Consider the following 12652-nt stretch of genomic DNA (forward strand, 5'->3'; position numbering starts at 1 on the left):
TTAGACTGGATTTACACAATAAACTCAGAATTAAGCCATCAATAAATGGCCCTGGTCCTTGTGATGCAAGATTAAATATCTCTTTTGTTACAATTACGGGATAATTAAAATATGGTTGCGAGTCTGACATTTGTGAAGCAATCTTTTCCCAATCTGTGACCTCGTTCTTCACTAAGTGCGTGAAAGAATACATTCTGTGCTTTCAAAAAAAGATCACAAACACCTGTGCGATTTCACAATGAATGTTATTATCTATCATGATGAGAACACATGGTCACAAGGAGCAGAATGTCATTCAGGCACGGATTAGTTCAGACAAACGCTGCGAAGACCTAAGCCATGCGAGTGATTGTTCAAATTCCACAGACATCTGTTATCTATGAATGAACGTTGTGTGCACAGCTTTCCTGCATTTTGGTCACTTGGATAAATAAAGCATGCACAGTTAAAAAAAAAAAAAAGTTGAAGAGCAGATCCAAATATTAAATTGTCTGCGCCTGGAGGACTTGACTGGCTTGACTGTACTGCTGCCATCTCACTTATCCGTTTCAAATCTTTGGAGGAAATATGATAGATGGACTGGAAGTCTGCACAATTTCACTCCCTAATCTCGAAGACAAGATGGAGTGAATTTTTACAGCCCTATTTATCAGATTTATTGTCAGTTGTCATGATGAATTGATGCGGTGAGGTGAAGGCTTGGACGATGCCAACGTTTATATCGTACGCGTCTCGTATCGCAACAGAAGCGATGACATAAATGGACCTGAATCAACCAAAGATTCACCAAACTGGCTCTCAACCAAGAGACAACTCACAGTGGTGGTTCACGGTTGTTGTTTTTAAGAAGAATTACATTACATTACATGTCATTTAGCAGACGCTTTTATCCAATGCGACTTACAATAGAGTACAACCAGCCAGAAGTAACCATGTTTGAAAGCGCTGTGGTTTGAGCGGACTGAGTGTTGGTCCGCTGCACGTCCATCCAGTGGTGTAGTGGGGATTTTATCACTGGGGGAATTATGGGTGAATTCCAATTCCTTGCTTAACCCTCAATCTTAACCCTCAATCTCAAAAATGCGCGCTCCCGCTAGTGCAAGTGCTGTCCCGATTCTCAGAAAAATTAAGTTGAGGGGCGAGTTTAAGGGCTGTATCGCCCTCAATATTGAAATTTTCCGAGACCACCCTTGTGAGCAAGGGCTACCCAGAATGCATTGCGTGTTTCGACGGAACAAAGATGGCGCCGAAAGCAGCGAAACGAGTACGCTACAAATGAAGTATTTTCTTGGTTAATAGAGATATAAAAATTATGAAAATCATTGTATTATCTTAGTTTAGGCCCATATTATGGATTACTGACAATGCGGCTCACTAAGTAATTGTAGATTATAAAACAGGCTTTACTAATTTATAGTGAGGAGGACAATACCACAGCCAGCACTAAGTTCTCAGCCTCCTCTGGGCAGCAGAAGAAGATTTGAGTCTCCAGGGGAAAGTCAGTCTCCCACATACTCCAATTAGGAGATGGTCTATCTATCCATCCTGTCAGAGTAGAGTAGGATAGCTTCCATCCGGCAGCTTCCATCGTCTATGGCAACAGGAGCTCTCACACCAGCACACAAATCACACACACTTACAGTAGATGCTCTGCATCATCCTCTATTTAACTCTTAATGGGACCATCATTTACACAATGGACAACCAACCAGTGCAATCGCCCCCTGATGGCCTCTCAGGAAAATGCAGGTTTCAGGCAATTCCACGTTTGCTTCACTTCAGTATTTTTTACGTAACGCAGTCAATGTTCTTACTGTGGAATTGATCCAAAAAAAAGTTCAAAATGACTCTAGAAAAGAAGAAGAAAATCATTTTTAAGCAGGACATGTTATCAGTAGTGGGAGTTTTGGAAAGCAACTATATGGTGTGTGTGTGTGTGTGTGTGTGTGTGTGTGTGTGTGTGTGTGTGTGTGTGTGTGTGTGTGTGTGTGTGTGTGTGTGTGTGTGTGTGTGTGTGTGTGTGTGTGTGTGTGTGTGTGTGTGTGTGTGTGTGTGTTTGTGTGTGTGTGTGCTCGGTCAGCTCTTTGTCTATCTGACAGGAAAGAAATCTCTCTCTCTCTCTCTCTTTCTGTCTCACCCTCACTGTCTCAGTTCCTTATTCCCACAGCAGAAGCACAAAAGGTTGGTTCACACATTCATAAACCTTGTGCTTTGTGTGTCAAGTCATGTGTGTCACATATATGAATGAATGGGCCCCGCCCCAGTTAATACAGGACACGTACTTTCCAGAAATAGACTCAATGGTTTGTTTAAAGTGGCACTAATGCACGAGTGAGGAGTTTCCAGTGGGGTTTCGAAATGATGGAGACTGCTTCTCACAGGCAGGACTGTGCTTGTAGCTTAAAGATGTTTACGCCTCAGCAGCAAAGTGGCACATTCAATTTCCCACGCCTCACTGTGTATGCAGACATTTCAGATCTGCATGTATACACAAACACACCCAGACACACACACACACAGAGAGAGAGAGAGTGTGACGTAAGCTATTCACGTCAGTCTGACGCAAAGGCTGAGCTACAACACACAGCACTGGATTGGTATTACCTCTTCAACAGGTTGGTCAACAGATTACTGCTTTCCCTTCCCTCACTGGCTCAGGGGGTGAGAACACACATTTTTAACACATCAATTTTAAAACAACAAACCTCCCTCTGGTTTATTTATGTTTTCGTGTTAAAGGACTCATATTATACCCTATTTCTCCAAGTTAACCTAGTTCCCTGGTGTCCTAATGAACATGTCTGTGACATGCTTTGGTCAAAATACCATAAGGATGAAGCACCACAGCAGTTCAATCACCCTGACAAAACAGCCCTGTTCAGAACACTCGCTTTTGAGTGCCTGTCTCTTTAAATGCAAATGAGACACAGGAAACAACGTCAGCGTCACTGAGGCTCCGACAGCTAACAGCAGTTAGCATTTGGAAAAGCCATCATTTGCTAACTCTAGCAGGCACATTGCCGTCATATATAGGGTTATAAAGAAGATATAGAAGATTGTGTAGAACTCTGTGCTGCACTGTGCAGCCCAGAATAGAACACTTTGCGGACTTCAGATCTTCCGGATACTATTGCCCTCGCCTGCACTCAAACAATTCCAGGAATTACTCATTGTGACGTAGCAATTAGTGCGGAAGTCAACATCGCATGTTTTATCTCCTGTACTTAGACTGAGGAGGACCACAAAAACATGACAGAGTCATCTTCACACTTTGCCTACTCATAGGGCCTCCAGAGTCCCAAATATAAGTAGTAAAATTATTAAAAAGTTGATTTTGCATAATATGGCCCCTTTGAAACTGGGATATGTCATCACATGAAGCATCCCCACCATTTGCCCCTGTTGCATTTTCAGTGTTTCTCAGAGTGAATCCTGCCACCCTCACCCTGCTCACTCCCGTGAAAGGTCACAATTAAAAGTGTCGTCTGCAACTGTTAATGAAACATTTTACATTTCGGGTCACAAAAATGTACAATTTATTTGAGATGCTCAACCTTTTCAGGAAAGACTCATTGCATTTGCAGAATTTGACCAAATCCTGCTGCTCTACCCGTCACCACCAGCAGAGGGTGTGAGATCTGTTCTTTGCCTTTACCTTGGAGAGCTGCCAAGTACATACCAAACTGCTCATCACACACAGTAGATGGATTAAAAGAGAGAGAGAGAGAGAGAGAGAGAGAGAGAGAGAGAGAGAGAGAGAGAGAGAGAGAGAGAGAGAGAGAGAATGTAAACAAAATAGTATGTTTCCCTTCACTTCCCACAGATAAAGAACGCTTTATTTGAATATGGATCAGACAAAAGCCTGCAGGTCTAATAAGTCATGGTGAAACACCTCCTCCTCCTGCTCCTCCTCCTTCATGCTGCTCCACAGAGGGAAGCACAGGCTGTAAAGTTACACAGTGCAGTGAGCATTGCCAAGGTGCAGTTATGGGGTTTTCTATTTGTGCAATTATAATGGAATAAGGCATTAACACTGGGTAATGCTGGAGAATAATTGCCCTCGCAAACTGCTTGCAGACTTTGTGAGCACACACTGCAGGAGCTTTGGATTAGTCTCACACACACATACAGAGAGAGAGAGAGAGAGAGAGACCAGATGGGAGACAGATGTTTAACAGACAAGGTCAAAGAGTCCATACAGCAATTGTCTGCTCTACAATTTTTAGTATTCCTTGCATTGTTCATATCACCACATCCACATAAATCCAGGAAATTTCCTCTAGAATGACCTCTCTGTGTTTCTTCTCTCTCTCACACACACACACACACACACAAGTTTGTGCAGCTACTCTTCTCAGGACACAGGATTTATTAATTATCCTTAACCATAACCATAAGCCAGTTATTACCTAACTCAAACCTTAACCTATATCCAGAATACACATCTTAGACCTAAACATAATCATCCATCCATCTTCTTCCACTTTATCCTCCACATGAGAGTCGAGAGGGACAGGTATACCCTTGATATTTCGCCAGTCCATCGCAGGGACAAACAACCATCCACTCCCACAATCACACCTACGGTCAATTTAGAGCAGGGGCCACATCAGCATAATGGTTACCCTCAAGGGCCAGATGTAACTCATACAGAATAAATGTAACTAAATGTAACCAAATATAATGTAAACTAAAGGTAACTACTCTGTAACGTATTGATAAATAACTTATTTCACTCGTTGCATGATGCATATATAATAATACACTGCAATCTAGTGGCAGGATGCCGTCACTTTGCGGGTAACGCAATCGCCATGCATTGTGGGAAATGTAGTATATGGTCAACGCACGCCTTAAAGCAGCATATACCTATTTTAACACAGATTTTTAAGACCAATTAATCACTCACAGGCCACATAAAATGACGTGGCGGGTGACATCCGGCCCCCGGGCCTTGAGTTTGACACGTGATTTAGAGTGTCCAATTTACCCCCATGTTGCATGTTTATGGACTGAGGGAGGAAACTGGAGAAAACCCACATGAGAACATGTACAACTCCAAAGTTGTTCCAACCGGGATGCAAACCCGGGTCTTCTTGTTGCAAAGGCAAGAGTGCTGACCACTACAGGTTCTCCTTAAGACCAGGTTTACGGTCTTTACTGATCAGTGTTTATGCAAGAAAATGATAAGTACAAGTAGACGCAGTTATGCTCCCAAATTCAACTGATTTACACGTGTCCACTTATCCTTAAAAAGTCTTAAAAAGCCTACATTCATGTACCTAATGTGCCTTAAAATGTCTTAAATTCATTAAAAATGTTATATGCTGGTCTTAAATACATTACTCAAAGGTCTTAAATTTTTCAGGGCGTGACAATTTAATGTAAAAATTATAATGTTTTGTATACTTGGTCGCAAAAATGCAGTTAAACTGCACTTGTAGATCCAGCTATTGAACCAGAGAGCATCACTTTATGTTCAATAGACAAAAAGTGAACTTGAATGAGTCTCATTGAATGACACACATGCTATTCTTGGGTTGTAATCCAGCAGGATCCTTAAATTTAATTCAAGGTGGCACTAAAAAGGTGTTAAAAAGTTTGACTTGCTGAAACCAGAACAAATTGCTGATAGAGTATCCATCCAAACTCTGCCCTCGCTTCCCTTCCCCCTGACGTCTCTCCTCCTTTCGGGATGTTTCTGAGTATTAAGAGAAAGTGCTGATGATGTTGCAGACGAACACGAGAAGAAGCAGATACGCAGATTATGAAACATGAGGAGGGGGAGGAGAAGTTTCCATAATCTCATTATCCCTGCCTGAGTTAATCCTCGAGGAACAACACCTCCAACACTACTTTACCCATATACCCCCTCATGTTGCATGATACCTGCAGGGTTATCTGAGAGGTAATAACAGGTGAACCATTCCAACAAACAAAGATATGTCAGACATGCAGGAGACGCTGCTGCTGGGATCAGAGGGAATTAAGAAAACAATCCTTCACGGAGGGAACGGAGAAATTCCAAAATTCATCACTGGAGCAAAGGTAAAAGTCAGCGTCCGGTGCTTTATCTGCACGTTTACATCGAATATGTTTTTACTCGGAGGCTTTTTAAACAGCTGCTTTGCTATTTCACATATTCCAGATAATTACTGCGTATCTATGAAACAGGATGAGCGTAAACATAACTCACATAATTAGTTTCATTATTGTAAATCGAATTAAACTCATTAAACTCACCGTGTGCACTTAATTATCATACTATGCAGTGGATTAGAAAACAGAAGTGCTTTACAGGAGCTAAAGGTAAAAGAGTTGTAAAGCATTAAAACAAACGCAAACACAGCCTTTATTTATTTAACAAAAAAAAAAACTATTCTGCTTTATTGGATATTAACACTGCAGACTTTTCCAAGAAAGGACGACAGCAGCTGTGTGACAGATTTCCCCAAGGATGCTGCTTGATAAGCACTATGGTAAAGAGGAAATAAGAAAGACTTTTTATTGAGCAGAGGTAAAGAACCGTGATAAATTTGCAAAGGTTTGACAGGGCTGTTGTTCAGTGTGGGTGACGGCTTCATTACCTGTGATTCATGGGTTTTTAATTTGCGGGATGAGTGAGGGGAGGTGTGTTTACGGTTTTTTTTTAATTATTTCTTTTTACTGTTCACTCAGGCGGCCAGTAGAGGATGATAGAGGACATATATCAGCCACAGTCGCTTTAATGAGAACGGTATTTTTCCTGAGCTGAAACAACACACTTTGTAATCAGCTGTGTCAGGTTTGACAACACGAGTCAAACATACAGAGAGCTATATAAATGTATATATACATATACATATATACATATGTATATCTTATTTCCTATGAGGGTTTATTTATATATTGAGGATATACATTTTCTCCAGATTGTGCTTACTGTGACCCCATGAGTGACCAAAGGCACAACATCATCCCATATTCATAAAACCATGGCTTTGACCATGACACTTTTTTTGTGTGTCCGATATGGACATTTTATTCTAAATGAATTAACCAGGAAAATCCCACTTGCGCAGTTAAAACAAAGGCAGAAAAAAACAAATAAAAAACGTAACAAAGAAAAGCACTCAGAGAGCGCAGACCTCCGCCAAGGCAGTCCATGACTTTTCGAGTTATGCTGCTAACAGACAGACAAATGACAAACTTAAACAGTTAGTTTCCAGTTTTTCTGCAACATATTCCTTACAAAAGACCAATTCAGTACTGACATATGGAGCAGCTATCTATCTATCTATCTATCTATCTATCTATCTATCTATCTATCTATCTATCTATCTATCTATCTATCTATCTATCTATCTATCTATCTATCTATCTATCTATCTATCTATCTATCTATCTATCTATCTATCTATCTATCTATCTATCTCTTTCAATGGGTCTTTTTTTCCTTGCAGGTAACTTTCCATTTCCGCACGCAGCTGTGCGACGATGAACGCACAGTGATAGATGACAGCAAAGTGGTGGGGACGCCCATGGAGATCGTGATCGGCAACATGTTTAAACTGGACATTTGGGAGACCCTGTTGTCCTCCATGAGGATCGGCGAGGTGGCCGAGTTTTGGTGTGACACCATTGTGAGTACTATAACAAATATTTATAATATATACATATATATGAATCTTGGATGGAGAAGCCATAACCTATTTCAACAATCTTTCAACATAATAACAGACATAGTACCACTCTTGGTACCAGTGTTGTAATGTAAGTTAAATACGTTGTTACTGTACTTAAGTACAACATTTACTTTACTTTATTATTTATATTGCTAGAAACTTTTACTCCACTGCATTTCCCCCAACTGTCTTTGTTACTCGTTTGTTACTAGAAGAACAGTTCGTAATGGTCTGTGTTTATATGGAGCTTTTCTAGTCTTGATGAACTGCTTTGTACCACAGTTTTCATCCATTCACACACTTCAACATGGGGTTAAGTACACCTAGCAGAGCCAGAATTTGAACCCACAACCTCCCAGTTGAAAGACAACTTGGGGTGAGTTGTCTTTCAACCACTGTGCTACCATGGCTCAATCCTCACTTTTTTTATATACTTTTACTTTTCATTTTAAAAACTTAAGTATATTTGATATCAGAAAACTACTTTTATGTCATACACTTGAAGATTTTCACTGAAGGAATATAAAAAAAAAAGTGACTTCAACTTCTACCAAAGTCATTTTCTAGTAAGATACTTGTACTTTTACTCAAGTATCTCTTTTAGGTACTTTATACAACACTGCTCGGTACAAAGCAAACAGATAACACGTGACTTTTTTTCAAATCTGCCGTATCCACGTCTATTTTCCTTGTGAGTAAGTCTTTGTATTCAACCGTCCATGTTGTTTCTGTGGAATCACTTCCTGTTACAAGCTCTCATACAGATACATAACGTATAAGCTACTATACTCCTCTATATAACAGATGTGAACACATCTGCTATGTGCATGTGGTTATGTATGTGTGTACATAATTTGTGACGTGTGTGTGAGAGAGAAAGAGAGAGAGAGAGAGAGAGAGAGAGAGAGAGACAGACAGATGGATGGATGGATTGAGACATGCAGTCATCAATCTGCAGCTGCTTCAATTTCCACTTAATCAGCTCTGATTCCTGCTGAGTCAGCACTCCTGACTCCTCTCCACTTTGATTAGATTTGATTGGGCTTAGAGCATTTATTCACAACTTGGAACAGCATGGCTGCTCCAAACACACACACACACACACACACACACACACACACACACACACTGGATTTGTTTGATACCACCACTCCTGTCCAGCAGAGGGCAAACCTGTGACACTGAACGTTAATGCGACACAAATGTAATTCAATTTTAATTTTACAGCAGTTAATCTTTAATCAATTCAAAGGAGAACTGGATTTAATTTGTTGTGTATGTGTAGGTGGAGCGTGGCTTTTGTGTCACAGTGCATATGAGAATAAGTCATTATTCTAAGTTTCCACTGGGGAGATTTACAATTAATAATAAATGCAATCACTCAGTGCTCTGAAGCCTCTGCTATGCTCGGCAACTAATGCAACAAAATACATTTTATAAATGACAAATTACAAAAAACCTGTGATGGATTGGAGACCTGTGCAGGGTGTACACTGTGATTGACATTAGAAAATGGATATAGATGTAAAATATAAAAGATTATGCAATTATTCTACATATTATTATTCTAATTATTATAATATGAAGTTTTCCAGCGATAATATGAGCTTGATGTATGGTGAAAGGTGGGTCTTTGACCCATTTTGACCGACTCCTTTCGTCAGCACTTTGTAAAGGTTTGCCTTTAATTAAAAACAACTCATGTGAGATTTGCGTCCCCTTGTCCCCTTACTCCAGTCCTTCTCAAACGGGGGGGGGGGGGGGGGCGCGGTGCGATGCCAGTGGGGCACTTGTGACCCCAGGGAACATGCTGTTTTTGCCGTACTAGAATAAAGTGCAACATCCACATCCACAAATTGATCCATCTTTTCTGTTACAGACTAAAAGACAATATTAATAAAGTTATTCTTTGTTGTAAGTTGCTCTATATTTTCTTTTCTTTAATGTTAACGAGGGGATGGGGGGTGTTTTCTTCATAACTGAAAATAATTGAGAAGCACTGCCTTACTCATTTTAAACTTTTATTTTTTACTTTAACTTGATTTTATCAAAATAGTGGTACTTGAGTAGAAGTACTCTCTTCCCAACTCTGAACGTGGGGGACACCCTGGACAGTCCATCGCAGGCTCAACATACAAAGAGGAATTTACTCTTGCATTCACACCTGCAGTCAATTTCGAGTGTCCAACTGACCTCTGCATGTTTGTGGACTGTGGGAGGAAATCTGAGAACCCATGTGTCCATGGAGAGACCCTTAGTCGCAATCGGGATACTTCTTGCTGTGAGGCAAAAGTGCTAGCCACCACCCCGCAGAGTGGCCCCTATAGACAAAAGAGGATCAATTATAATTCATATTATTTACTCATTTGGATTACAATGTTGTCTTTTGCTCACCTCCTTCTTCTCCAGCACACTGGCGTTTATCCACTTGTGGCCAAGAGTATGCGACGCATTGCAGAGGGCAAAGACCCAGTCGACTGGCACATCCACACGTGCGGCATGGCCAACATGTTTGCCTACCACAGCCTTGGCTACGACGACCTGGATGAGCTGATGAAGGAACCCAAGCCGCTCTATTTTGTCCTGGAGCTGCTCATGGTAGGAACAGCACGACCAGGTTTGAGGGAGGACATCAGTGTAGCACGTTGTATGTTAATGTCTTTCTTTGTAACGTGCAGGTGCAGCAGCCCAGTGAGTACAACCGGGAGTCGTGGGCTCTGAGTGATTCGGAGAGGCTGAAGGCGGTTCCTGTGCTGCACGGCCAAGGGAACAAGTTCTACAAACAGGGACGCTACCAAGAGGCCACACAGAAGTACAAGGAGGCCATCATCTGCATCAAAAATGTTCAGACTAAGGTGATCACATAAAAAAAAAAAAAAAAAAGAATATAAAACATGATTCCATGCATAGAATCGACACTATTATGTTTCCCCTACAGGAGAAAGCGTGGGAGGTTCCCTGGATGAAGCTGGAGAAAATGGCCAACACATTAACCCTCAACTACTGCCAGTGTTTACTACGCATGGAAGAATACTACGAGGTCATCGAGCACACCAGCGACATCATCAATCAGCACCCAGGTTTGTTGTCGGTGTGATTCGTCCTATGATGTTTGTTTTTTATTACACTTTCCAGACTTTAAAAAGCAGGGTATGCTTTTTTTTCCACAGTGTCTGTTTATGTACGTTTTTATGGCAGCTGTAAATTCACAGTACGTCTACATGTGTCTATAAAAGTCTGGCCTCTAATTCAACGCTAACATGCACAACCTGATACTGTAGAAGCATGTGTTTAAATGTGTTAGGAGTGTAAAGCAACGTGTGTGTGTGTGTGTGTGTATTTCTGACCTGTAGGCGCAGTGAAGGCCTTCTTCCTGCGAGGGAAGGCCCACGTGGAGGTTTGGAACGAGGCCGAGGCGCGGCAGGACTTCGCCAGGGCGTTGGACCTGGACCCAGGCATGAAGAAGGCCGTCAAGAGGGAGCTGGCTGTACTTAACATGCGCATGGAAGAGAAGAACCGCGAGGACAGGGACAAGTACAGGGGCATGTTTTGACCAGACTGAGCCGAGTCAGTGAAGTCATGTAAATAAAGCAGTGGTTCTCTGTGGGAGTCTGCAGCACTGTGAGGGGCTTATTGAAGATTCATCCAATAAAATGATTATGAATGGCCAGTAATAGTACTTTGTACAACCTATAATATGAAACAGTAATACAACATTTAATGGCTATTTGATGTCTAAATAGAATAAAGTTCTTATATATTCAGTCATGTGCAAAAGCACTACCAGCTTATTTTTTTTTTATTTCTGTTAAAAACTGTAATCACTGGCTTTTGGAATGGAATAATGTTTGTGGAAGTTGGAAGTTTTATATTATCAAGCAGTTGTGTCTAATGCTCAAAAAGTCATAATTATGAGATAAACAAAAAAAAAAAAGTCATGATTGTGAGGTAAAAAGTCGAAATTATGAAATAAAAAGGTCATAATTATGAAATAAAAAAAAGTCATGATTATGAGATAAAAGTCATAATTACGAGATAAAAAAAGTAATTATTATGAGATTTAAGAAAATCATGATTATGAGATTATAAAATGTAACAATTATAAGATTTAAAAAAGTCTTAATTATGAGATTAAATAGGTCATAATTATGAGATAAAAAAGTCATGATTATGAGATTTAAAAAATCAAAATGAGATAAAAAGTAGACTGTTTTATCTCATAACCATGACTTTTTTTTATCTCATAATTTCGACATTTTACCTCTTTTTCCATAGAATAGAAGTGGTGTTTAAAGTGAAAAGTTTTTTTAAACACGTCGCTTGGTCTTGTAAGGTTCATGCCCTTCCACACGGTGGCGCTGTAACCACAGTTATCCCTCAGTTTCAATGTAAACCCTGCAGGAGAAAATGATCCTGAGCAGCATCCCAACTTTCACGAGGAGTCTGGGGGCCTATAAATGTAAACGATCTGGCTCATATGTGCCGTTTGTCTCCCTGCAGTCTTTTGCTTTGTGCAAGTGTTTACTGCAGAGTCTTCATCCCACAGTGGTGAGACTAAAAAAATAAGAGAGAGAGAGATGATGTTATAGGGAATAAAGGACGGACTATAATACATCTGTGCTGAGGTTTCTGAAAAACACATGAAGAGAAAAAAACAAATAATACATGGATGAAATAATTATTGGATCAATGGTTTTATAACAACTCTCAGCTCTGTTTCATTCAAAGAGTTAACTGAGTGTATATTGTTTGTTACCCATCACCAGCAAAGGTCACAGTGTAGCCATCACTGAGAAATGAGGCAGACGTTAATGCACCAGTCTAACAAAAGGGGGAAATCAATGGATTCAAGTAAAAAAAAAAAAAAAAATTTAACATTGAACAAGCTCCAGTTCAGCTCATTACAACTGCATTTTCTGATGCAGGTGGAGATTGTGTTTTCCTTGGGATCATTTATAGAACAATAGACTAAGGAATGGCTCATATGT

At 40.4% G+C, this 12652-nt stretch overlaps 1 protein-coding gene across 1 annotated transcript; it reads left to right on the forward strand.

Moving 5' to 3' along the window:
- Nucleotides 1-5943: 5943 nt before the first annotated feature.
- aipl1 (aryl hydrocarbon receptor interacting protein-like 1) lies at nt 5944-11217 on the forward strand (the record flags this gene model as incomplete). The annotated part of the gene is made up of 6 exons (XM_083886057.1): nt 5944-6048; nt 7443-7622; nt 10074-10262; nt 10343-10519; nt 10603-10744; nt 11018-11217. The coding sequence occupies 6 exons, from the start codon at nt 5944-5946 to the stop codon at nt 11215-11217; spliced, it is 993 nt and encodes a 330-aa protein (XP_083742183.1).
- Nucleotides 11218-12652: the final 1435 nt, after the last annotated feature.

Source organism: Microchirus variegatus (genome assembly GCF_963457635.1).
Source record: "Microchirus variegatus genome assembly, chromosome: 3".
Taxonomy (NCBI): Eukaryota; Metazoa; Chordata; class Actinopteri; order Pleuronectiformes; family Soleidae; genus Microchirus; species Microchirus variegatus.